Below are 26739 nucleotides of genomic sequence, written 5' to 3'. Positions count from 1 at the left end.
TTCTCTTTCAGCCTTAACCCCTACCAAGAACAGTCTACCATTAATGCTACCTTGGTTCCACCCTGCTCCACTTTGAATTTCAGCTCATCCTTTAAACCCTCTGCACTTGACATACGCCCCAGTTTAATTAAGCAAATTACACATGAACACAAGCTCAATTTTCAATACAGAAGTCCAGTGTAGCACCCAGGACAGGAATGCTCAGTAGACAGAGGCTGCTGCTTCTATAAAACTCCCCCAGAAAGAAGACAAAGACCACTTTGTGTGAGTACCTGGATTTTGGGATTTCAAACATTTCAATAATAAAAAAATAGCATCAAAAGAGAAGTCTCTCTTCACCATCCATTTTCACAGCACAGGCTAACAGAGTGCAGAACCTGACCCACACACCATCTCCTGTCACAAGCCATTGCTCCAGTACATGATGGAAGTTCAAGAACACCCTGCTTGTTCAGCTAAACTGAAGGACACAGCAGACCAAAGACATTCATTTGGAGGGGGAAGCAAGTCTGAAACAAGCTTTATGTTTGGCTTGTGAAAAGGACAGAGCATCTGGGAAATGATTTTGTTGTCAGATAAGACTGGATGAGTGTTTGGTATTGGTTGAGAGCATGTTGTGACTACCACAGGAATAATGTGCCCATCCAGTTACTTTATCTATGTGACAGCATGTCCTGATGCATCACCAGTGGCTTCAGGCCAGGCTCACAGATATTTAGGTAGGCTAAGGTCATGTTTGGCTGTGAGTTCTCTCCAGAAGAGACATTTGTAATGAGATATTGGATATCTTCATGACTGCATACAGCAAAGCCCTTACACTGTCAGACACACACACATCTGCCAGTACAGAGCCTAAAGAACTAACAAGCAATCAGACACCTAACCCAAGGACAGCATCCTGATTTTAGTGTCTTTAACAGGCTGTTTGTTATGTGTGCACCAGCCCAACATGCATGAGCCTTAAAGCACTGCCCCCATCTCCACAGGCAGCTGCAGACAGGCACCAAGCACAGGAAGCACAGCTACCAGCCCAAATTCTAACCCAAAAGGGAGACTGAAGGAATGGGGAAGAATGAAGTTGGCCTGTTCACACAGCAATACACTATTTTCAGTGCTAGTGACACCTCACAAGGCAGAGACTGCGTCCTTAGTGCTAATTAGAGACCTGTCCTCACATGTGAAACACAGGGTTGAAAACAATCCTGTTTAAATGGTATGGGATCCCAAATGCTGGTATGGTTTAGCACAAACTGCCTGCAATAAACCTGGGAGAACATGCTGCCTGAAGCAGATGAAACAGAATCCCAGCAAGAGTCCAGTTTTACCATTATAAATAATTTTCTGTATTTCTGTATATCCTCAGCAGCAGGAAAAGCCAAGAAAATGAAATGCTGTTAAAAGGAACAAAGTAAATACAAGGGAGGTCAGCAGGGTTAGTCTAGAGGACAACAGATACCTCTCCCAAGAACTGCTCCTCTGTAGTCTGGCCTTCATCCCCCTCGTTTGGCACAGATCCATCAGATTCTGCAGGAGCCTTCAGCAGAGAGAAGATGCCATAAACATCCACCAGCAAAAGAGGCAGGAATACTTTGCATTGCAGAGTACAGTCACCTTTCCACCAACCAACAGTAAGAACCAGACTGAAAATCACAGAAATGCACTGGCAATATGTTCTTCTTGAGCCTCTAAACAGGGTAGAGGCCCTGTTTCCCTGCTCTCTGTCATTACAAAGTACCTTGTGCTGTTTTCATCTCAGCTGCCTCAAAACATGCAAAAAAAAAGCTTTCTTCCCCATGAGGCAGCTACAGATGACTCTGAACTGTCTGTGGCACAAAAGCACAGCAGAGCCCTGCTGTGGACTCAGGCCACTGCAATTACAGCGTGGGCAGTGCCTGAGCTGTAGGTACCACTGTTGCAGGAAAAGTTATGGGACCACACACTCAGCCCTGCTTTCTTTAAAGCCTGATGAAGGTGCTGCTCTTGAAATCAGGTGCCAATGAGACCCCATGGTAAAACCCGTGACTGAGAGCCCTTCATTGGAAAAGGAGGGGAACATCTGAGTGGAAAAGAAGTGGTTGGGTTTTTTAAATAACACCTCCATCCTGCTGAATGCAGGAACTTGCCATACACTGGATTATTTGTGACTTACTTTGGAACAGCTATCAAGTGGAAAGAAAAATAATTTTTACTTTATAAATTACTATGGCATTATAAAAGTAACCAGAGTTACATGCGTTTGCTTACCTCTCCCAAGGCACCATCTGCAAGACCTTCTTTATCCAGAGCAGATGTGATCTAGAAAACAAAGATTTAAGTGAGTACTCTTTTAAAGAGGCACCAAATTCTCAGGTTCCAAAACTGCCACATATAGCTACTATGTTGCTTGCCCAACAGTTAACATGAAATTAAACACTTTAACATAAAACTAAAGCCCTTTCCTCTTCCAGCCTGGTGATGGATTTACTGCTAAGATACCTGCACCCCAAGCTCTGATGGAAACAACAGCTGTCCTACACCTTTAATTGTCAGCTCAAGGGCCTCAAACCCCACTAGAGTGTTGGAAATCACAGGAATAAAATCAGTATCAGAACAAGAAGGACAAAATCCTCAGTCTTTCTCTGGTCAGGGAAAATAAAGCAGTGACAATCCTTGTGGAACAGAGAGCCTGTCAGGAAGCTGTGGGTTCCTGACATCAGGCACTTGGCTGTGGGCTAGGATTTTCCAAGGTAAAAAAGAGTTAAAATGCCCAGCCTCTACTGCTTTGCAAAGCAAACCATAACTCCAGATTCAATTAGGGCTCTCAAAACCAGCAATTTTATGTACAGAGTTTCTATATTATTTCAGCATCAGGGAGCCTGGGTTTCACATTGCTCCTAAAATTATCTACTATTTTTTGTATTGTAGGCTTTATTTTACCCTTGTGGGCTGGTTTGTGTAGAGAGCTGAGCTCAAATTGCTGGAGACAGTTCTCTTTTTTAATCACTAGTTTACAATAAAAATGAGAAAGCCAGGACTTGGCTTGCATGAGAATCACAGGTTTTAAGAATATAACCCACCCTTCCCACGTTCTTCACAGCTTATTACAAGAAGCTGAAATCTGTGATCTCTGTTTTTACTTTCCTAATGGCACCAATAATAGGAAAACCAAGTTGTGATTTAGTGAGCTTTCCATCTGGGTGATATGAGCTGTATTATGCTGCTTCTTCACACTGAAAAAAACATGGAGTCAACTTCTGTGTGGAATGTTTTCAGAAAGCAGCTACATAAAACCAGGACCTTGTAGCTCCTTCAATCTGTTCCCTAAATACTGAATAATGGGATAGGTCCAGCATTCCATGCCACCCAGTTCAGCTGTGCCCATTTTCCCAGCTTCTCCCCATGCACAGGGCATATAAACCCAAAGCAAAAGCAAGCAGTGGGTTTTAATCTCATGAGGCCACTCTGCAGAACCACTACTGAATTTCAACTGGATTTTCTAATTGAGATCTGCTTTTCAAAAACAGGATTACCCTTGCTGTGCTTGCCTTTGCACAAATATTTAGAAGCTGAGGACAAACTGTTGTCAAAACCATGGGTTTTTTTCCATAATCATATCAATTTTGCCCTGAAAGGCATTTAATTTGTGAGCACAATACACTTTATTGGAGTCAATCTTTGAAAATAAAACATTAGTTTGATATAATGAAAATGAGTCAGATGTTAAAATCCACTGAAACAGAGCTGAAGAAATACTAGATAGTTCCTGGGTAGACAGCTGAAAACAACAGAGCCAAAAGGCACAGCAGGTAACTCCCTGTAACACTGAATAAAAATCTTCCAGCTGGGAAGAAAGGTCTATAATGATGTGCAAATTGCTTCCTGGTAATCCAAACTTTGCTTTTCGAAATGTAACCACCTTTGGGCTTGTTTTTTCTCCTTTCCTTTCAAAAATGAAGGATGTCTCCCACAAACAAAAAAGACTATCCCAGATATTTCTAGTTAATGAAAATTGCTTACATGTTCTTCAACCAGAAAGCCTAAAAGCAGATCCCATTCCACCATGCTCGAGTAGAAGGATGTCACATAGCAAAGTTACATTTATTGATCCATAGCCTGGATCAATAAATATCAAGGCCTTTTGATGAGGGAGAACTTCACATCAACAATGGACAGCCAGATGCAGACACACCTCTGAAGTCTGCTGCCTGCTCTGGCGTTTCCACTGAACGTCCATATTACAAGAAGACAAAAGTATTGAGAAAACCCAACAGAGCAAACTGTTTTCTGTAAGAATTCTGAAATTAAAGTCTGAAATTCAAAAGTTATTCATCTCACATATTTCACATTTACCTTCTTCTTCAGATCATCCTTCCTGTATCCTAAGAGCTCGAGGTATCTAACACGTGAATCCTCTTCGAAGTTCACCTTTAAAGAGTTAAAGACTATACTGCAATTCACAATTTTCCATTTTCTCCCTCACTGCCACAAATGACCCAGGGAGATTTAATGACTTGAATAGACTGAATGTAATAAAGAGAAATGCAAAAACCTTCAGTGACTTGGGCAAGGCTTCCATCTCGTTACTGCACGTGAACCAAGTGTTTGTCTGCTTCACTTGGAAACCTCTAAATGCTTAGAGTGAGCAGTGAAAGCCCATCTAAAGCTATCCCAAAGCTTTAATCCTTCTCACAAACCCTATACAAATATGTGCTGATGGGGAATATCCAAAACCATGGGATACCCTCACCCACACCTTTGCTTTGCCATGACTCCCCACAAACCCCCTTGGTTCTGAGGACCCTCCCTCCTCTGGTGGGCTCCTGCAGTGCCATGGCGCATGGGCACTATTCCCACAGCCTGCAGCTTTTGGTTCCCAGCACCTTTTCAGCCAAATGTGCAGAAGGAACCATGTCCTGGCTGTCCCAGCACCTTTTCAGCCAAATGTGCAGAAGGAACCATGTCCTGGCTGTCCCAGTCCCTGGGGGGCTCCTGCAGGGCCACCAGCCTGTTACCTTTAAGAAGGCCCACACGTTCCTCTCAAAGTCAGCCAGGGCCATGTCCATTTTCTTCTGGCAGTAGCTGACAAAGCCCTGGGACTGCACAGCCTCCTGCAGCTGGTTTGAGCGGGCCAGGAACTCCTTCTCTGTGACGACCTGGCTCACGTAGACGTGGGGATGCTGCTGCTGCTGCTCCATGCCTGGCTGCTGAGGAGGCTTGGAGTTCTCAAATGTCACCAGCTTTCCTCCAAACTGCAATTGAAGCACACATACAGCATGTGAGAATACAAGAATGCAGCAGGGGAGCCTGTATCAAAATGTATTTTGGAATTCTCAAATGTCACTAGCTTGCCTCCAAACTGGAATTGAAGCACACACACAGTATATGAGAATACAAGTATACATTTTGATATATGTATCAAAATGTATTTTATATAACAAATATGTGATTATTGTCTGATAACACTCCTGACATCTGCTCATTTATTTGTTTTCCCCCATCCCATACTTCTATGCCTGTAATATTGTTGGATAAGTTGGTTCACATGTATAAGATTTATAAGCACAGCCATTCCTGTGCCTGTTTTTTTCTCAGACAAAAGACAGACCAGAAACTGAGAGCTGGAGCTGTGGGTCTGTGCAGTACCCAGCAACAATGGAGTATCTAATGATATTGCAATGCAGTTGCCAAAGAAACCTTTACTTCACATTATTAAGTAAATGCTCAAGCATGATGTCTGCCCTGCGCTTACCAGGCTGCTCAGCAGCTGAAACTCTCCTGAGAGATAGGCAGTAAGTTGTGACAACATTTGAAGATGTCAAATCAACACAAAAAAATAATTAGGATATTTATATTATTTCATTCTATAGCTCAAAGTTAATTTACACAGGCAAATCCAGTAAAACCTGCATTATAAAAAAGCAAAAGCCTAGCCAGGGAAAAGACTGACACCTGGCTCCTAGGAAACCAGGACAAATAAGGGAATAAACATCATAAAATGACACATCAGTCAGTGGCTAGGCAACATCACTTCTCTCTGACAGGAAAAAATTGCATTTAATTTGCACATCAGATCATGAATAAACAATATATGATGCTGAAAATTGAGTAGTATTGCAGCAGAGAAATCAAATTCAAATGAACAGGCTAAAATCTCCAGAAATTCCCAAATAAATGGCCTGTGGGTTTAGAAAATAAGCCAGAAGTGGAGCCAAGGAGCAAAAAAAGCTGAGCTTGCCATCCCCTCAGGTGGCTCCTCTGCAAATGAACCATCCATGGAGGAACGTACCCTTGTGCTGCTACAGCAACTCCTGTTACTTGGATCAAAGCTAACCTGAGTGCTCTCCACCATACTGACTCACATGAGTGCAGTTTGAAGCTGTAAAGTCCCAGATACTTGCCCAGTTTGGTCTCATTCTCCCCCAATGTATATTTACTTACTCTAAAGCAAGCAGTGCACAGAAACAAAAGCAAAGCCCTAATGCCAAGATACAAACAAATGTCTCTCAGCAAGGTTTCCTTTCCCAAGCATTTTGGTCAGGCTTTTGCTGTTGCCAGTGCCCTGTCTGGAAGGCATCCTGAGCATCTCCCATTATGATAACAAAGAGCAAGATCTCCCAGGGTGGAGCACCACACTGAACTCCCCCCTTCTAAGGAGTTTGGCAGGTGGCAGCACTATCTCCCTACCTGCCAGGCCAGCCCTGCCCATCCCGGTCTCTTACAGCATCCATCATGACTCCTGTGGCAGGGAGAAATGATGAGGAGGACTCCACTGATATCAGAAGGATATTATCAGAAATATCAGATAATTAACTACTTTATTATACTACATTACACTAAATCTAAACTGAATCTGCCAAGCACCCAACTGCACAGCATCTCATGACTGTCAGACAGTCCTGACACACACGCTTGGCCCTGATAGGCCAAGGAAACAAAACACCATCACCTTGGGTAAACATCTCCATATTGCATTCTACCTTGGCACAACACAGGAGCAGTGAATGAGACAACAACTGTTTTGATCATTCTTTTCTCTGCTTCTCTCAGGTTCAGAGAATGTGAATCCCACAGTCTCTCCTTACCGAGAAGGATGCTCCCATGGGCCGCCGGATCCACTTGGGTGGTTTCTTCAGAGGCATCACCACACTCTGTGGGGCAGTCTGCTGGGGGAGCTGCAGGGGAGGCAGGGGCTGCCCTGTGCCAAAGGGATCGAGGTTCCCAAAAGACGAGGAGAGCTTTGATAACACAAGGGGGAAAAGCCAAAGTGACATTACTCTAATTAACGAAACATCTATTTGTGCTATAAATGAAACATCTATTTGTGCTGACGGGGTACTCCTGCAAGCAGGGCTGCAGGCAACCACTGAAAACTTCCCATATTTTGTTCACCCCCTCCCCCTTTCTGTCCCTATTCTGAACAATTTTCACCACCTGGTCAACTTGTTTCTGCCTGAGGCCATCGGCACTGCCGCCCATGATGGAGTAGACGCTGATGCGGCCGTCGAAGGAGGCTGCAGAGAGCACTGCAGGGTTCCTGGGGCACCACTGGATGTCAAAGCACCACTGTGTGTTTGTGGGCAGCTCGTACAGCACCTGGGGAGCAAACCAAGCCCAACAAATCAGAGCTTTCATGGAGCACCCTGCCCGACAGCAACAACCTTCCCGTGTGCCCCAAGGCCGCTCTGCTCTCCCCGCTCCCCAGCAGCCTCCCCATCACCACACACACTGACAGTGGGCAAACCCTGATGATCCCCAAACAGCAGAACACCACACACCACTGCTTTATCTCCTCCTCCTCCCATTAAACCTTCTGTTGAATCCTCACAGGACAAATGATGCAGGTGGGGTGTGTCTGTGCTGTCCCACTGTGAGCTGCTCACATTCACATTAGCTTATTCAGAGCTGATTTAGGTATCCTCATACACTGTGTGGAGGAAGTCTGTTTTCACAGGAAAACTAAAAAGGTTAAAACCTGCACCCTGGGCAGTCCAGCCTTTTGTGCCATGGAACAGACAAGCTCCCCTTACAGCAGATATTTAACCACAAACCAGTAGAAACTCAAAGAACAAAATGCTGTCTCCTATGGAACTCATTTTTAGTTTTAAAAAAATTGTAACAGCACAGGATCCAGCTCAGATAACTCATCTAACATTGTACAGCTTTTGCACTTTTGGCCCAATGTCTGAATTTGAGAAACACTTCCCATTCCACAATTATTGCCCACTGGAGGCAAGGAGCCCTCCAGCATGTCTGAAGCCTTTTTTCCTGGTCTAGGGACAAACACTGTCTGAAAAACAGATCTGCATTCTCTTTGCAAGATATTCCCACGCAAAAAGAGTGGGGTGGGATTTGAGCGGCTCTCACTGATCTGCTACAACTATGGCAACCTAAAAACACCCTCCTGGCTGGATAAAGTTCTTAGAAAAGGAAAAAGGCAATTGCAACCATGATCCAGCCACATTGAACTCAAAAGAGTAGGAAGCATATCCTTAGTTTAAGTGGAGCCATTTCCATCTCTTCTAAGGAACAGGGACATCACAACTCAGTAAGAGAGAAGCTGCAAGGACAAATGTGTAATATTGACAATACCAGGAAGGAATCCTGCACTACCACAACAAGCTCAGAAAACATGTATAGCAAATAGGATAGGGGGCAACATCCCACAGAAGCATAATTCATAGGAATGCAAGCACAGGAACACGTGCTTTACATGTGCCACCTCTAAAAATCCCAAATATATCTGTTCAAAGGGGTATGGATACAGTACCTCTCCTGTGTTAGGGTTGGAGCAGAGAATTTTAGCATCCTTCCCACAGCTAAGTAGCAGCTCTGGATCTGCCATACTCCAAGCAATGGCCAATATACCCCTGCATGAAAAGCCACAACAAAGAAAAAGCTTAATGTAAATGCAAAATGGTGATAAACAAAGCATATTTAGAAGTTCAGCAGCCCACATCAAAATGCCTTCTTTACCCCTTCCTCTTACAAGAGGTGCAATTTTTCAATGTTGAAAAATTGTTTTGTTGAAATAGATGTTTTCTATTTTCTGCATGAAAAGGTATAAAGATGCAGCCATTGCATTAGATAATTACATGCAACAGTCACATGGGAGAAGCTGGGCATCAGTAACAATATGGTTTGTTTGCCTGCAGTGTCACTAACACCCAGTGTGCCAACCCACAGGTAAGGTCAGTGACTAGGAAGCTTTGCAGCTTTTTATTAGCAAGACATTCAAGCCAGCAGAACCTACTGGCAGCAGTTTTGGTAAAAGCCATAACACTGTTCTCCCTTCTTAAATCAAGCACTAGATCTGAGCAACAAGGAAAGTTTCACCAACAATGGAGGAGGGACAAGAATTTAACAAAATCATCCACTATAACCAAAGTGAAGGCATTTAGGAGACTGAGGGGCACAGAAACTGTGAAAACCCACACAAGGATGTGCCTGGGTGCACCTTTAGTATGTTATTCAGCCAAAATCAACTACTACTAATTCTTTCTTCCTTAGCTTCCTCTTCTTAAAATATTTACAAACAAACAAGTAGCTTCACTGTTTCAGCAGCCTGGTGGGTTTGTCTATTTATTTAATTTTGGGGCTGGTTTCCTTCAGAGTACCAAGCTCCAAAAACACAAGTCTTTCATGGCACAGGGCTGGCTGGTCAGCAAGCCAGCATACAGCAGTGGCTGCTGCTGAAACTGCCAGCACCAAGGGAGCCTTCCTCCCCAGGGAACAGCAGGAGGTGGGATGTACAAACCAGGGCAGGCACCAACAGTGCAAACAGCATGGAGCTCACCACGGTATGTAAGACTCATACCTTGTGTGACTTTCCAGAACACGAAGTGGGGAGGAGGCAAATCTCAGGTCCCACATCTGAATAACAGGCAGCCTGTCATCCTCTGAGGCCAAAACCATCTGGGTGGCAACTTCAGGGTGCCATGCCAAGCCTGAGCAGTGCATCTGAGGGGAAACATTGGGCCAAAGCATCACACAGGTGAGGAGCACTAAAGGAAAAAGAAAACTAGCCCAAATATGTCTGTGTGTATAGTAAAACACCACTGCAAGGGAATTTGCAGCTGTCTTTCCAGGCATTATTTCTGACTGCATTCAGACTGGGAAATTCTCCTTATTCCTGTGAATGAGGAGACTTGCACTTCAGTTTCCCAGGGTCCTTTCAGACAGATTACACTGTGCTGACTTTTCCACAGTCCTAGGTTTTAATGTGAGAAAAGACTAAAGCTCACCATATAAACCTTATCCTCTATTATTTTTATTGCTATTTTAATAAAAGCCATCATTAGGCAGAGGTTATTGGCATGAGAACATTGTATCACAGGACTACCATCACATGATGAAGACAGCCTACTGTGCTGCTGTTATGTCAGGCAACAAACACAGAAAACACTGAAAGTTACGCAGTTTATCAAAATAATAATACTGTGAGGAACGAGCTACTTCCCAACTACCCACTTCTAAGTTTCATTTTTAACTCTTGCTGTATCTTTGGAGTTTGTTATAGTGATATTCTATTTAAAACAATACAAAATTATACAAATATGTCACTCTCCATGAAGCTTTTTGCACTTATACTGCCTAAAGGTGCGGCATGGTGGTTGTAACTACAGGAGCACCCCTGTAATCTGGTCAATGCCACACTTCTCTGTGGCAAAAATCAATAAAATCTTTCTGTGATAGCCCCAAACAGATCAGTAAGTGCTTTTTCAAAATTCAATCAATCATCACTCTGATAGTGACTTGTCTTGCTTCAGCCTGCACCTGGCTATTTTAATTGATAATGCCGACAACCCCTCTTGCACAAATATACTCCCAAGAGCAAACTGGGCCAGGCACCAGTATCTCTGGCTATTGTATCTGCCAAGTACCCCCAATGAAGGCAGGAATGATGCATCTGACTCCATGTTCTCAGAAGGCTAATTTACTACTTTATTACATAAAATTATATATATATTATATTTAAATATTATTTTATATTTAAAATTTATTACTTTATTATCTTACTATATTATATTAAAGAATACTACACTAACTAAAGATTACAGAAAGGATACTTACTGAATGCTAAAAGGATAATAATGAAAACTAGTGACTCTTTCCAGAGTCCTGACCCAGCTTGGCCCCAGTTGGCCAAAGACTCAAAACAACTCACACCAGAATCCAATGGAACAATCACATGTGGGTAAACAATCTCCAAACACATTTCAGAGAGAACAACACAGGAGAAGCAAATGAGATAAGAATTGTTTTCCTTTTCTCTGAGGCCTCTCAGCTTCCCAGGAGAGAAGTCCTGGGTGAAGGGATTTTTTCAGGGAACATGAATGCCACATGTGTCACACAAAAAGGGGTGCCCTGACCCATCCCTGGAGCTCTGTGCAAGCACCAGCAGCTGCAGGAGAGAACCAGGGAGACAGAGCACTAGAGAGAGCACTCACCCTGTTGTTGTGGTCGCTGACTTTGATGATGGGCTCGTTCTTCCGGAGGTCCCAGACGGTGGCCCTGCCGCTGGGGCTGGCGGACGCCAGGATGTGCTGCACTTGCCTGTTCCATGCAATGCAGCTGATGTCCTCCAGAGGCTGCGGCACACACACAACAGCCTGTCACAACCCCGCAGGCCCAAACCCCGCTCTTTTCAGCACTTGCTAAGTGGGAAATCTGCAAGGAGAGTGCCCCGTGTGTTCTGGCTTCCTTTCTACACGTGCTGTAGTGTACAACACCTGAGAACACTGATGTTTAGAATTTCTCTGTTATTTTCTGCTTCACAGTACTACACATCAGTTATTAAAACAAGACTAAGCAAAACTGTCTTCAAGAACAGAAAACTACTCTATGAAAGTATATCCAGACATATGAACTGCTCTTTTGTCTTGGACTATTAAGTTTCTATTTAGCAAAAAAAAAAAAAAGGTTTGCTTGGAGAAATTACATGCCTTTTTTTTTTAATTCCCCTCCAGTTCTTACTTTTAGACCAACAATTAAAAGCAGTATTAACCCAGCTCTTGTTGCCCTATTATTTCTGGTAGTCATTATGCATATGGATTAAAAGATATCCTGGCCTAAAAAAATCACTATTAGACATAAAAAGTCTTTTACAGGGATCTCTACGGTGAACATCCCCTCAAATGCCTACATGTTAATAAATTACTTGAACTAAACCAAGTAACCAAACCTCACAGAGCTTAAACTAAAAATCTTTAAATTGAAGATTACTTCTCATCCCATTTGCACACTTTTTTGTCTCCAAATTATCATGCAGCAATAAACCCATTTTCCAGCAACCACGAACTTCTGTGGAATTTTGTAACAGCAACAGAAGTGTATTTGCTTTGAAACAACTTCCTCCCATTCTTCCATTTCCTTCACAAGGCAAAAGGCACAAAAGACTATTGTTTTTCCCCACAGATGATCTTTAAGAGACACAGGCTAAACACTGGACCTTGAGCACAGCAATCCAACTACTCCCTGAAACCCACCAAGGTAACTGCAAAACCTACTGCCTCAACATTTGACTTCTCAGTAGCTGCTTTTTGTCTTTCTCCTACTTTTCTCTGTGTACCTTCACCATCTTCAGATTTGTGCATGCAGTAAAACAGGTAGAGGAGGACTAAAAGCCAAGTAATGCTTATGGTATTTGAAAAGGAGTGTAGCCTAAAAGACTCTGCTTGCTGCTTGATAAAATGCAACATTTCCCAAAGATTAAGGGGACACCACAGTTTTCCCTGGCCAAATACAATTTCTTAACAAAAACATGAAGACATGGCTGGCTTGTGCAGCAAGCCAAAACTGCAGGTCTGTTGTGGATAAAGGAGACAGCACATCCAGGGTTGCTGCAGGGGAAGCTGAGCACACCACTCACTGCATGGATTTGTGCACGCTTGCACTTACAGGCCCAGCCAGGACACTGCTCCCCAGGGGCTACAAAAGCAGCAGCATCCAGTCACCCCTGTATGCAGCTACTATCCAAGATTGACTTCAAGAGGCTTCCCCTCCTCCATGCTCCTGAGACTGCTTTAAAACTGCAAATCTCAATCAGCTGCCACCCAACTGCCATGCATCTTTCTCTCCATGAGTCTGCTCTGGAGAATTTAATAAACACAAATCTGGTACCTGTGTCTTCACTCCTGGTGTCATTGGTGTAGCAAAGTTGTTCAAGTCCCAGATATAGATTTCAGACTCATTAGCACCAGAGGCCACCAGATTAGTCTGTAGGAAATATTAATAGACATTAAGAGTATTTCAGCATCAGCATTCCCAGTCTTAGCTGCTGGGAGGCATCAGACCTGCAGGACACTGCAGATTTCTCCTATCTGCTCAGGATATAGGAACAGATGCAGGGAAAAGAGTGACAGGGCAGAGGAGAAAGCAGTGCTGCAGTTATGGCCACCACAGAACTTTGCTCTGCACAGTGTGGCATTCCTGCCCTGCCCAGTGAGTGCAGCCATCCAAAGCACTCCTGCACCTGCAAAAGTCCAGGCAGGGCAACATGAGCCAAGGTCACCAAGTGCCCTTTGGTCACATTTTGTGGCTGATAACAGGCAAGCCCTGAGCTCACAACAGGCAGAAAGGGACAGGAAGCAATTCGGAGAGGGCACAATGAACACAGTGCAGCCTTGCTGGAGGCAAGTGTGCAGGGACAGAAGTGTTATTTAGGAAACAAATCCAAATGAATTCTCAGACAGCTGGTGGCAGCAGGGAAAAACCAACACACTGCATATAGAAGGAAGTAAATGCTCATTGGTGGTGTGGGAAGGATTGTTGGTTTTGAGAGCCCTTCTGCTCAAGAGGCCACATGGCTGTGTTTCCTTGCTGTCTCCTCTTAGGAAGGGGGCCTTGAAGGTGGATCCTACCCAAACCCCAAAGGAGAGACCTGAAAACTGATCTCACCAGAAACATGCATGAGAGCACATAATTCCTTCCTCTGTGACTGGCACAATGCACAGAAGAGACTGACTAAAAACACCCTAAAGAACACCTCTGCTTCACAAATAAGCAGAGCTAAACAGATCAGCTAAGTTGACAAGGTAAACTGCTGAGGGGAAAGAACAAATGAAAGAACTTTCATTCCCCATATGAAATGCCAGTAATGGGACAGGTTTTTCCTACTAAATACAAAGAGGCGTTCAAACACCAAATATAGTTCATGCTTTTCAGGGGAGGGGAAGCAGCAGAAACATCTGAGGTTATGAGTTAAGATAGGCCACTCCTCTATTGCTGGTATGTTAAGAGAAACAGCCCAAAAACCAACCTGGAACATGTTGACATCGAGCGCTCTCACCGGTCCCGTGTGCTTGTCCTTCTGGGCTATTATCACCTCAGCCTCCCCATCTAGGATTTTGGCCGAGTCATACAAGATGACATTGCCATTTTCACCCCCAGCAATCAGCACTCCAGACACTCTGTCCCCTGAGGTCATGCTGTGAGGGCCCCAGATCAGCTTGTGGTACCTGCAAGACAAAGAGGGCCCACAGTCTGAGCACCATCCACCACCAGCTCCCCAGAGGTTGATACATCCCATTTTTGCTCCCTAAGGATGAGTCTCAGCACAACCCTTTCCATCAGGAGGGCATGCCCCAATTCTGCTCATTAACAAGAGGCACAACCAATGACCCACAAACTGGTAACATCTCCAATGTCCTGGCTGCAAAATCAGGTAAGTGCTCCTGACAACAGCAGGCATCAAAGTAAGGGCTGCCAGCCAATCCAGCCACAGCCTGAGAAAAATCTCTGCTATCTGTGAGCAGCTTCATACAGGAGAAGAAACAGGTGAAACTAGAAAAATCCCATATGCTTTTCCATATCGGCACTTTTGGATGTGCAAGTATTTTGTCTGCCATGCCAGGGACTCAGCAAGTTTAGCCAACATCACAGACACATCTCTTGGACCACAGCCTATTCTCAGGCTAACTCAAGAGGAATCAAACATACTTCCAGCAATTACAGATTGTGTCCATCTGTAAATACCCAAACTCCCTTCAACTCAATTAACTTCCTGCCTAAGCAAAACAACATTCCTGCTGTTTAGCCATGCAAAGAATGAGTATGTTCTACATAAAATGACACAGCCACTTATCAGCTCAAATGCAAGCAGAAAGCAAACCCACATTGACTGGAAGGTGGCAAGGAGATACCTCAGCATTCACTGTAATATTGCTCATCTATTTGTTACCTCCAGGCAATCTTCAAGTAACTTCTTCAAATCACAGCAACTCTTGCATGGTAAGATAGAGATTGCAGAAAGGTACCCAAGGAGCATATGCTGGGTGAGAAATACCACAACAGCCAAGTGTTCAGGCTCCCAGTGCTAAGATTACAGCAGGGCTTCACCAAAGAATGATGCTACAAATGGAAACTGGTCTGTGATATCACACAGACCCATTCCTGGCTATGATTTTTATGCTTCTGCACCTAACTATGCAAGAAACGAAGTAACTGAGAGGATTGTCCAGGCATCATTAGCAAGACTGAATAGGACTTAAAACAGCCCAAAATGAAGGCAGGAAACAATGAGAAACAAAACCCCAAAATTAACAGCGCAATTACTTCCCTTTTGCCCTTTACTCTTTCCAAGATAAAGCATGGTTATGCAAAAGCAGTGCAAAACTTTGCTTGGAGGGCAATTAAGGATTTATCTTTTGTGGGTCTAATCACCTGGACATGATTTGCTGAAAACTAAAATATGGCCTGACGTATAGACTGCTATCTAATCTTTAATTAGAAACAAACAAGCAACCCTTAACCTCATTTTTAATGCATTCTCTGAGGCAAAGTCAAATTCTTGTGTTGCTGGTCAAGGGAGGTACTTTGCAAGGAGTACTGCATCCTGGCTATAATTTTTTCTAGAAATTCAGAAAGTAAATGGCAAGGAATTCCTTGAGGAATCTCAGTCATAGTTAAAGCAAGGTAGAACAATGAAACAAAGATCCAGTGCCTCCTGCTCTGAGCAGGTCAGTAGGACATTTTGACATCAGCTCTGCTCACAGAGCAGGGCATTTAAAAAGGGATGGAGGCAGTTTCAGCTCTGCCAGAGAGCTGCTGAGATGGGAACTGGATGCTCTGATGCTAACAATACTTGTCTGGATAAACACATGGTAAGGCACTAACAGCTAAGTGGAGCTGTGCAGCCAGGAATTTGGCTTCCCAGCTGTAGGAACACACACAACATAACCCAAGTTAATCATGTTACAGGAGTCCCCCTGAAATGCATAAATACAAACAGGATGGTGCAACATGAAAAGCTGCCACCATATTTTTACAATTTCACATTTTATTCTGTTTTCTTGTGAATCCCAGAGGCTTCCTGAAATAAAGGGTCCACACATACACTCAAAAATTTTCTGTTTATGTCAAACCATAAGCTGCTTTCTTAGAGTCCAAGCTTGCTGCCCCACAGCATCAATTGCACACACTTGCCTTCATCTGTCAGTGCTGAACTTCTGCTTCTCTCCTCAACAAGTGCAGCCAAACCATGTGAAGCGACATTTCTATGCATATCACACATAACACTTCCACACACTGTACTTTTCTCTTACAACACTGCCTACCTGTGTGAGGAGGAGAATGTGGCACAGCTCTTCATATCCAGGGAAGGGTCTGCTAAATCCAACTCAAATATTTCTAGAGAAGCACTTGTACTGAAGGTTGCATCCAGCTGCTGAGCTGAGGTACCTGTGAGGAAGCAGGCCTGGCAGTGAGAAGGGCATGATACACAGAGCAGCAACTGCAAATGCAGCACAAGAAGGGGAACAAAAACATCATCCTTTCAAAAAGGATCCTGAGATGGGATCATTCTGTTTCTCAGATGTTCCACACAACTCTCCTCCCCATGGCCCTTTGTTTGGGCGTTTCTTAATGACTATGAGCAGGAAAAGCTTTGGGCAAGTACCTCTCCCTAACGATGCATAAAACACGGATAAAGTTACAAAGGAGCCACAAGTGCTTAGGATTGGTGTCACCTTTCCCTGGCAGAAAGGGGAGGATGCTGGCTGTCACTTGCAGAATGCAAAGCGTGCTTTTATCAGCGCAATGCAAGAACTCCTCTCAAAACCCCACAACATACACCCCACTCCAGCCCCCAGGACACAGAGTAACTCCTCCAGCTTTCAATAATGGTGTACCACTTCATTCATGGTGTGCAGCCACCACACACAGTCTGCCAGCACGTGCTTCCCAAAAACTCACCTGTGGCCAGGTAAATGGGGTGCTGCTGGGCAGGGCTCCATGCCTGCATGGCAGTACGGTCTACTTCCTTCAGCTTCATTGTGCTGGAAAGCAAGACCAAAAGAGGTGATGCTTACATGGTGCATGGCGAGGCTGCACTGCCACGGGATCAGGACCTGCACTGGGGCTCGGCAGAGGGACCATGTTCCTAAAGATATCCCTCAGACAGACACCCAGGCCACCCTCTCCAGAGGACACCCGGGGGAGGGGAGGAACAACTCTCCATTAGCAGAATAACACTGACACGTAGAGGAAACTGACGGCTGCGGAACATAACACAGGAAAACGTGCGCAAAGCTTCAGCAGCTGTGCGAACGCTCTTCCCACAGCACCGAGGCATCGGGCACCCTACAGCAGCTCTCTGCCCTACCCCACGGAACAGACCCAGCCCCGGGAGGACCCTGCCCGGACCGTGCAGCCCAGCACCCTCAGTGGCTCTTTCTGGGTCCCGTTCAGCGCCCGAGGGCTCCCCTGCCCCGGGAGCGCCCGGCCCGGCCGGCGGGACCGCCACCCTCGCCCCGTTTCCCACGGGAGCCGGAGGAGAACAGCTGCAAATCAGAGCATTGCGCCGTGCCTGCCCTCACCTCGGCGTCCCCGGCGCTCGCCGTCCCCGGACTGCTCCAACGTGGCAGCCCCGGCACCGCCTCCCGGCCGCCACCGCCTTCCGGGCGCGCCCCGCGGCTTCCGGGCGGCGGCAGCGGCGGGGCCGCGCCTTCCCGGGGCGGGAGCGGCGGTCAGCCGCGGGCACCGGGGGTGGTGGCGGTGGTGGGAGGGTGTGTGTGGGGATGTGCAGCCGCCTCCTTCCACGCGTGTCCTCCGTGTCCCTCGGGACGGGAACAGCCATCGGCCCTGGGGAAGAGGGAGACGGGTTAGGGGCGGTGGGAGCGGGGGGAGCCGGGGCGCAGCGCCGGCAGCGCGGGGGCCGCCTGTCCTCAGCTCAAGGGCAGTAATCATGGCGTGCTCATGATGTGAACAGCAGTGAGGCTCATCACGGGACAGGGGCCGCCCCAGGGCGGGGGAACGGCCCAAGGGTGCTCGGCCGGCTTCCACAGTCGGGGGCAGCAGCCCCGGACCCACCTCCTCACGGCAGCCGGGGCACAGTTGCGCTGCCGCCTCCCGCCGGGCTCCGCGGCCGCTCGGCGGGCAGACGCCGCACGCGGGGCGGGCGCTGCCTGGGCCGCATGGCGCGGCTCAGCGGGTACACAGCGGGAGAGGCGGCGGGCGCTGCCGGCCCCGGTATAAATAGGGGCGGAAGGCGCGGCTCCCATTGGCGCTCAGGATCGCCCCTCGCCACTGGCTACGCCCATTGGCGGCCGCCACCGCCGCTCCCGGTTGGCTCGGGCCGCCCCAGCTCCCGCCGCCGCCGCCGCGGTGACGCGGCCGCGCAGCCGCGTCCAATGGGGCCGCGATCCGACGGGCCCGCCGGCCAATGGCGAGGTGGCGGCCGGGCGCGCGGGCGGCGGCGGCGGCGAATGGGCGGGCGGGCCGTGGCGCGCGCGCGGCGGCGGGCGCGGCGGCGGTGGCGGCGGCCATGACGCGGAGCTGCTCCGCGCTGGGCTGCACCGCCCGCGACACCGGGCGGAGCCGCGAGCACGGCATCTCCTTCCACCAGTGAGTGTGCCCGCCCCGCAGCCCGCCCGCCGCCCCTCCGTGCCCTCATCCCGCCGTATCTCTCTGCCGCAGGTTCCCGGTGGACGCCGCGCAGCGCCGCGAGTGGATCCGCGCCGTGAACCGCGTGGACCCGCGGAGCCGCCGGGCGTGGCGGCCCGGCCCCGGCGCCATCCTCTGCTCCCGACACTTCGCCGAAGGGGACTTCGAGTGCTACGGGCTGCGGCGGAAGCTGCGGCGCGGGGCCGTGCCCTCCCGCTTCCTCCCCTCGGTGCGGGCGGGTACCGGGCGCGCTCCCCGCTCCCCCCGGGCGTTCCGCCGTGTGCCGTGACCTCCCCTCTCCTTCCCCCGCCAGGAGCCGCCCGGCGTCGGCCGCACGAAGAGCAGCACCCCCGGGCGGGCGCTGAAGCAGCCGCTGCCCAGCCCGCCCGCCGGGGACCACAACTACAGCCTGCAGGGCCAGCGCGCCGCCCCGCCGAGGCCGCCGCCGCACGCCGCGCAGCACCAGGCGCAGCCGCCGGCGGCCGCCGGGAGATGCGGCCCCGCGCCCCGGCGCAGGAGCGTGCCGAGCATCCTCAGGGAGCTGGCGGCAAAGCGGCAGCTGTCTGAGGAAATCGTGAGTTTGCTGCAGGCGCAGTTTTCAGGTACTGCCGGGACGCTCGCTGAGGCAGAGTGCGCTCCCTCGCCCCCGGTTCGCGTCTTTGCTTAACCAAGGAAAAGGCGAGGCACAGTGCTACCGTGCCTGAGCCCTGCATTTCACACCGGACTTCAGGACCGAGTTGTTCCAGAGGCCCTGCTGTGTTGCCTTGTATTCTGCAGTGCATTTGTGTCAAGCATCCCTCTGTTTTCAGCCATTTACTTCTTTCACTAAAGTTGCCCTTTTGTGATTTCTTAAACAGATTTGCCTCGAGAGTTGCACAGCTGGAGGCGGATGGCAGACTACTCACCAGAAATGAGGCAATTTGCTTGTTTTCTCCATCTCTACCACATTAAGGCCTATGATTACCTACGGAAGATTCTTCCCCTCCCTCATCCTTACAGCCTGACAAAGCAAGTTTCTAGTTATTCATTCATTCATTCATAATGTATTTTCAGTACTGGTGTAGAAATAGGTGTAACAGATCTGTCCTGAAGCTTCTTTGTTACTTCCCTGCATGGTCAGTGCTTTCCTTGGTTGGGGTTAGAGGAAAGAAACTTGGACTATGCATGAAGGAAAGCAGGGCTGCCTTCTTAGCCCTGCTTGTGTCAGCCTGCTCTGCAGCTCGGGGCATGGCTGACCATGCCCTCAGTGGTCAAATATGCTGCCTGTTGTTCAGCTTCTCCAGAACCACGTCTCCTGATCACATCCTGCCTTTTTTTTTTTTTTCCAGCTGGCTGTCTAATAACGAGGCTGCTGCAGGCTTCAGCAGTGACATTTTTCTCCAGCTTCAGGAAAAGGTGGAGAGAGGGGAGCAGGCCTGCCGCTGCTGCGCCGTGCTGGTACAGGACGTGTCTCTGCAGAAGCAGCAGGAGTGGGACCCACGGAGCAAGCAGCTCTCGGGCTTTGTTGACTTGGGAGCAGGCATCCTTGATGCTGATGAAGCTCCACTGGCATCACAAGCGATAGTCCTCATGGCAGTCGGCATCTCCAGCCCTTGGACAGCTCCCCTGGGCTATTTCTTGGTGAACAGCACATCTGGCCCCTTCCTTGCTCAGCTCCTCCGTCAGGCCATCCATAAGCTGAACAGCGTTGGGATCGTGGTGCTGGCTGTGACATCGGGGGCCTCTGCTCGTGGTGCTGAGACTGCCAGAGCTTTGGGCATCAGGATAGATCCCAAAAGGACTCGGTGCACTTTCCAGCATCCACCTGGTTCTGCTCACAGCATCGCATACTTCTTTGATGTTCCTCATGCCCTCCTGCTGATAAGGAATGCTCTGCAGTGCTTCCACAGGGTCCAGTGGCTCGGTGACACCATGTGTTGGCAGCATGTGGTGGAGCTGGCAGCTTTGGGCGGGCAGAAGGTGTTGGAGCCGTGCAGTCCTGGGTCAGGCAGGGCTGGGAGTAAAGGGAGTTCCCACCTGAAGGTCAACCCTGCCTCCCTGCTGTTCAGCGAGGGTGTTGCTGAGGCCCTGGAGCACCTCCAGAAGCTGGGCCTTGCCTCGTTTCAGAGCTGCAGCGGGACTGCCAAGTTTGTGCAGCTGATGAGCTCCCTGTGTGATGTGTTTTATGGCAGAGGTCCCTATGGAAGGGAGCCTTTGCTAGCTGGGAATTACACCAAAATAAGCAACCTCTTCGATGAGGCCAGGAGCTGCTTTGTCAACTTAACAGACTCTGTGGGGAGATACATTATTAAGAGCAAACGCAAACTGGGATTTCTGAGCTTGTTGCTCAATGCTGAAAGCCTCAAGTGGCTTTCCTCCAACCACACATGTCTAAAAGGCACTCCTTCCCAGCACCTCCACACACATGCCTTCAGCCTGGACCCTCTGGAGCACTTTCTTAGGGCTCTCCAGCAAGCCTGTGGCAGCAATGGCAGCCCCACCTGTGCTGTGTTCCAGGTTGCTTACTACAAACTGCTGGCCAGCTGCAGCCTGGTCCCCAGCTCACCACCCAGCAGTGGCACTGCCAGCCCCTGGGACGTATCCCTGTCTCAGAGGAGAGCTCTAACTCTGGGCAGCATTCGTGCCCAGTATCACCCAGCTCCTGGGAGGCCTGTGGCCCCAGAGTTCCCCTACAGTGCAGGCCTGCTTTTGCCCAGCTGTGCCCTGAGCAATGCGCTGACAGATCTGTCACTGCACGCACAGAGTCTCACCTGCACGGCTGGCTGGGTGGCCGAGCAGCTGGCCTTGGACTTGCAGTGTGAGCCTTGTCTTGCCTCTCTGTTTGAGGCAGATGAGAGCAGGCTAAGATGCAGGTCAGTGCTCTACATACAAAAGTTGGGTGGTGTGAGTCTGCCCTCTGCCAGTGTGCACCACATAACAAGCATTTCAGAGCAAGTCCTAAACCGGTATGGCAAAGTAGGAGGTGCCAACAACAATACCAAGCTGTGGCATTTGTGTCTAGAACAGAAAGTCTTCCAGGAGCTTCTGGGAGAAAGCCCCCTCTTTCCCACCCTCACAAAGCATTTATTTGAGGGGGAGCTGAGCATCAACAACCACTACACAGTCTTGGTAAAGGAAATAACACGGTGTTACTTAAACGTAAGAACACAGCCCACCCAACACCTGAATTTGAAATACCCTTGTGGAAGGCACAAATTGAAGAGACTGAAGGGAAAGCATTTGTTTCCATCACCATTGGCTAGCTGTCAGTCAAGCTTAACCCACACATGGTCTTACTGAGTACTCTGGTTCCAAGGATGGCTGTTCCTTGCTGAGCTCAGTGCTGGACAGATCTAGGCAACACATGAGGAAACAATACTGGCAAAACTAGTGCTGATAAGCACTGGTGTATTGGGCCACTGCAAACCTCCTAAGCAGAGTTTAACTGAACAAAGCAAGGAGGTTTATCTGATCCCCTGTCCTTTCTAGCAGTCCTGCAGTATTTCATGAAACTTCATGGCAGGTCAGGATGAGCCAGGGTTGCTCCAGGTGCCTGGGGCACTCCAGTGTCCCTGGAAGTGCTGGGTGGTTTTAGTGCTGCAAGTACTCTTGCCAGAAGAAAACTGGTATTTTATGGGGTTGCAGGGAATCACGTGCACTGGCACTTTGATCTCACCAAAAAGATGTGCTTTATAAAAGCTGGGGGCAGGAAAGCTTAAATAGGAAAATAAAGATGTGAGAAGCAAGTGGCACTCAAGCTGTACACAAGCTCTAATCTCCTTTCACTGTCCCATCAAACAGCTAAACATGCTGGTCCAGTCTAGATCCTCTGGATCAGTCCTAAGCCTGTACCAGATTGTTGTGTCCAGTGGCATCCAGGAGCACCAATAGCCTCCTCCAGGGGCAGGAATACATGGGTGTGCTGCAGCAGGGCAAGCATTTAAGTTCTCATTTCATAGCCCCATCCTCCCAGGGCTGGCCTGTGTCCTGCAGCCCAGGGCACATGGCACCCTCCTTTCAATGTTTCCACTGATCACTTGAAGCATAGCTTTGATGCCACCAAATAGGAGAGGCTTCTTGAGGTACTTCATTTCCTTGGCAGGAAGCTGCCTCCAGTGCTTTGCCTGGAATAGCAGAGTTTGGCAGAACTGCTGCCAAGGGGTTTCCCTTTGCCATGCAGAACTGGAGTTGCATCCATAGAGATGGAAGGCAACTAATTCCCACAAAGCCTGCTGTTCAGTCACTTTCAAGATCCATGATGGAACTGGGATGAAAACTGGGGATCTGCCACATCCTAGGCAGTAATAATATTAAAGGTATCATTCTGCCTACCAGTGACTTGACAAAACTGTCCCTGGCTGGTTTGAGTTTCTCCTCCTTCCCTTAGTTCTGCTGCACCCAACCCCTCAAGCTCTGCTTTGAGAGCAGCAGCACCACAGGAATTCATACAATCACTGCTGGGAGGAACAAACCAGAACCTCTGGGCTTTTCTTTCCCCAATCCAAATACCTATGCAAAAAACCACGTTGAAGCCATCAGAGTCACAGAGCCATTCCAGCTGCAAGAGACTTTGCAGGAAATTATTCCCTCCCCTCTGTATGTGATTTTTGGGACAACATTTGGCAAAATGCTGCTGAAATCTCAGTGACAGATTGGTTGCAATCATGTAATGTTGGAGCACTTGCACTGTCTCCACCTCCAGCCCTAAGATGAGGTAGTTATGAACTGTGCAATGGATTGCTGTGCATGACAGCACACCAGTAACCAAGGGATATTTATTTATCTCTGGTAGCATTTGGTCTCACACTGAAAATCCAAGTCAGAACTTGCATCAGAAGTGGACCTAGTATTAACAATTTATTTTGATATTTCAGTGACAAACCTGTGTATATTTGTCAGTGCTGAAGCAAAGGAGTGCAAAAAAAATCATATTTACAGAATAGTATAAATGTTTATTTTTTGTGATTTATCTGACTGTTTTATTTGTACAATATAGAAAAGTGTATTCTTTGAATAGGTCTTGTAAATATAAATTTAATTTTTCTACTTTTGGATGTAAACAGAACTATAAAATGAATCCTTGCCCCATTCCCAATTATTTTTTATGTAACTGGATGAACTTGACTGTTAATCTTGTCCAGCAGTTTGATGCAAATGGCTAAGGAAGTACAAAAACCAATTCATACACTCTACACCAGGGAGAAGGGAGAGAGGAATCCAAGCTTAATATTTGACAAAGCTTGTTCAAAACAAAATAGAAGAACTAAGAGCATTTGATTGCACCTTCGAAGTCTTTACAAGCAAAATATTCTCCATCAATGCCATCATACATAATTACAACTGTAATCTAAATTTCACAAGTGCTTTTGCACACTGTATATAAATACACATCACAAAAGGTGCAATTTAGAGTAAGACACTGAATATATACAAAATTAACACAGATTGAAGTCTAAACAAAAGGCATATTGCAATCTGTTTGAAAAATAACGTAAGTAGGTATTACTTTATTCACTTACACTAATTTACATTTATACAAATCTTACTGGACAGACTATATTAGGTCACTAGAAGGGAACAGAATATCTGCACTATCTACAGGTAAAGTTACTGCACTGATTTTTTAGTAAATCCAAGTCCTAATAATAAAAAAAATTTGGCATTTACTTACAGGAGAGGTGGATTCCCTTTTCAGAGATTTGCACAAACACTGCTATTTGTGCTCAGGGAGATGTCCTTAGCAGACAGAGCCCTTCAGGCAGGTCAGACCTGGTCTGTGAGCCCACCACTGCTGCTGACTGCCTCCCAAGCCCTTCATGCCTCCCAGGCATTTCAAGGAGGCACCAGGGAAGGGTCAAGGGCCTTCTGTGCAGTGCACAGGGCTGGGAGGTGAAGCATCCTCCCACCCTACTGCCTTCACACACAGAGGCACAAATCTCTGCTGCTGGTGTGCCTAGCCCCTACCTCTCCCCAGCCTGGCCCTGCATTTCTCTGTATTTACAGTTTTATAGAAGGAATGCAAAATCCCTTTTGGAAAAACATAGCAGTTCAGGCTGCAGTGAGACAGGTAATAAAAATGCCTCTGATTAAACATGGTTAATGGATGTTCATGATAGGTAAGTAACCCACCAGGTTAATTCTGCAAATGTATTCCACTATCAAAAATGTGATATGATATTGCCTGTAACAAATACTGAAAAAAATCCCCTGCCTTAGTCTGTGCCCAGCTATAGCTGATTGCCCCCCATTTAGTGTAAAAGGATTTGTGTCTGGTTTTGTAGCAATCCTGATTCTGTGCTAGTACTTTCTCTGATCACAGCTCTCACCATTATTCTAAACAACACTAAAAGAGCCCTTATGCCAAGTAAATTGCCAGCATGGAGAGGAGCAGCATCCTGAATATCCACAGCAGGCTGAACATGATCCCTACCCACATTTGCAAGTCGATTCAGATGCAGATTGTCATCTCCAGTGACTTCAGCTTCTCAGGCCTAAACACTTTCCCAAGGTTACAGCTTGATCCTAGAAAACAAGGGACTGCACAGCCCTACTTCCAGTGAGGGATCAGGCTGCTGCAGACCTCTGAAAAACCAAGCTTCACCCAAACAACAACATCAATCTGCTACACACTTAGGTAACACTACACTGGGCAGACAGTCTGGCATTGTGGCATGCCTGCTCTTCCTCACTGCTGAGGACAGGCCACTCTCTTAGCCTTGAAGTTCCAGCTTAAGAAACACCTGAGCACTCTGCCCCATTCCTATCAAAAATTCCCTGTAATGCCATTCACCTCTATGCTCCTTGGGCCCTGCTCCAGAAACATTTTCCACCACTTGCTCAGTGCTATATCTGCAAGCAACCCCTCTGCATTATTGCCTATGCATCTCACAGTGCTCCATGCACTACAGGGACATGCTGTGTCAGGTCCTAAATACAAGTACTACCTTTCATTTAGATGCTTATTTCTACCTATTTCCTTTCAGAATTCTCTTGGATACACTGGTACCTCCATATACAGGCCTGTCAGCAAAAGCATGACCTGGCTGTTGACATCACCTGTGTTTTCCTGTATGCACAGTGATGCAAATCCATACACTGTAAATAATATATATTATAATAATTTATATATGCCCTTCAGACAATTATTCTGGGGGAAAGGGGAGAACACATCTAATGTTTAAGAAACCCAGGGTAAAAGCTGTACATTGGGAAGAAGAACTGACTTTTAGGTATTGTCTGACATAGAAGAGGATTTAGCTAAGATTTAAAAGGCTCTACATCTTGTTATAAAAGAATTTCTCATTTCAATCTTACATGGGTCAATTTACAACAAGCACCAAATTAACAAATATTATTAAATCCATCCTTTACACTAAACCAAAGTGTCCCTGTGCCTTAAGTGTTCTGTTGAGTCCGCTTCATTGTGGCTCATGTGCACGAGTCAGCAGTTCATGGCACAAGGGTCACCTTTGGACTTCCCTGCAGAGCTGATAACCCTCATCAGACAGCGCCCAAACTCCTCCAGGATCATGCGCTCTGCCGCAGCTTTGGACTTGCCCGTCTTCTCCGCCTGCTCTGCCTGGGCCAGGAGGCATTCACAGGTTGCATCAGCCACCTCCTTGGTGACAAATGTGAAGGGCAGCCTGAAACAAAGCAACATCCACTTAGTGTCTGCAAACACACAAAGGGACTAACTCCAGGGCTGGCAACTTTTTGGTGTGAGGACTGATGAGATTTCACCTGTCCTATTGCTTCCAAGGGCCTTTAGACAGTGAATAAGCCTCAGTTACCAGCCAAAGGAACTGGTGGGGCAGAATCCCTACTGTTACAGGAACAAAGTGTTCCATTCACCTGACTGCTCCCACCTCTACAGCATACATGGACAAGGCTCAGAGATGACAG

The 26739-nt window shown here is 47.4% G+C and overlaps 3 protein-coding genes across 6 annotated transcripts in view; 1 reads left to right on the top strand and 2 right to left on the bottom strand.

Moving 5' to 3' along the window:
- Window positions 1-18415, bottom strand: part of SEC31A (SEC31 homolog A, COPII coat complex component) — a 41287-nt gene extending 22872 nt beyond the window's left edge. For 3 of the 4 annotated variants that reach the window (XM_059469927.1, XM_059469928.1, XM_059469930.1), the window contains exons 1-15: window positions 18286-18415; window positions 17793-18057; window positions 17170-17252; window positions 16533-16656; window positions 14237-14435; window positions 13099-13194; window positions 11427-11567; window positions 9794-9936; window positions 8747-8846; window positions 7411-7572; window positions 7062-7214; window positions 4992-5228; window positions 4330-4404; window positions 2245-2295; window positions 1457-1534 (exon numbers count right to left, since the gene is read on the bottom strand). In XM_059469927.1, coding sequence (XP_059325910.1) covers window positions 1457-1534; window positions 2245-2295; window positions 4330-4404; window positions 4992-5228; window positions 7062-7214; window positions 7411-7572; window positions 8747-8846; window positions 9794-9936; window positions 11427-11567; window positions 13099-13194; window positions 14237-14435; window positions 16533-16656; window positions 17170-17252; window positions 17793-18052 — 1902 coding nt within the window. In that variant the 5' untranslated portion in view covers window positions 18053-18057; window positions 18286-18415. The remainder of the gene's footprint in view (window positions 1-1456; window positions 1535-2244; window positions 2296-4329; window positions 4405-4991; window positions 5229-7061; window positions 7215-7410; window positions 7573-8746; window positions 8847-9793; window positions 9937-11426; window positions 11568-13098; window positions 13195-14236; window positions 14436-16532; window positions 16657-17169; window positions 17253-17792; window positions 18058-18285) is intronic. The other variant, XM_059469929.1, reaches the window with a different exon arrangement.
- A 324-nt stretch (window positions 18416-18739) lies between these two features.
- On the top strand, window positions 18740-23883 carry THAP9 (THAP domain containing 9). Its single transcript, XM_059471208.1, has 5 exons — window positions 18740-18819; window positions 18892-19087; window positions 19172-19460; window positions 19716-19866; window positions 20187-23883. Exons 1-5 carry the CDS (start codon window positions 18740-18742, stop codon window positions 22135-22137), a joined length of 2667 nt encoding a protein of 888 aa, XP_059327191.1. The 3' UTR covers window positions 22138-23883.
- Window positions 23769-26739, bottom strand: part of LIN54 (lin-54 DREAM MuvB core complex component) — a 38481-nt gene continuing 35510 nt past the window's right edge. Inside the window, exon 15 of the mRNA XM_059469833.1 lies at window positions 23769-26480. Coding sequence (XP_059325816.1) covers window positions 26279-26480 — 202 coding nt within the window. The 3' untranslated portion in view covers window positions 23769-26278. The remainder of the gene's footprint in view (window positions 26481-26739) is intronic.

The sequence above is a fragment of the Ammospiza nelsoni genome, chromosome 4, assembly GCF_027579445.1.
Source record: "Ammospiza nelsoni isolate bAmmNel1 chromosome 4, bAmmNel1.pri, whole genome shotgun sequence".
In the NCBI taxonomy this organism is placed as follows: Eukaryota; Metazoa; Chordata; class Aves; order Passeriformes; family Passerellidae; genus Ammospiza; species Ammospiza nelsoni.
The sequence above is the reverse complement of the archived record's forward strand: the minus strand, read 5'-3'. Positions and strand labels throughout refer to the sequence as shown.

Excerpts from the sequence above, each read along its gene's own strand:
- THAP9 (XM_059471208.1), top strand. The coding sequence starts at position 18,740 with ATGACGCGGAGCTGCTCCGCGCTGGGCTGCACCGCCCGCGACACCGGG. Across the intron at positions 19,461-19,715 it reads GCTGCAGGCGCAGTTTTCAG|ATTTGCCTCGAGAGTTGCAC; the intron begins GTACTGCCGGGA and ends TTTCTTAAACAG. Across the intron at positions 19,867-20,186 it reads CATCCTTACAGCCTGACAAA|CTGGCTGTCTAATAACGAGG; the intron begins GCAAGTTTCTAG and ends TTTTTTTTCCAG.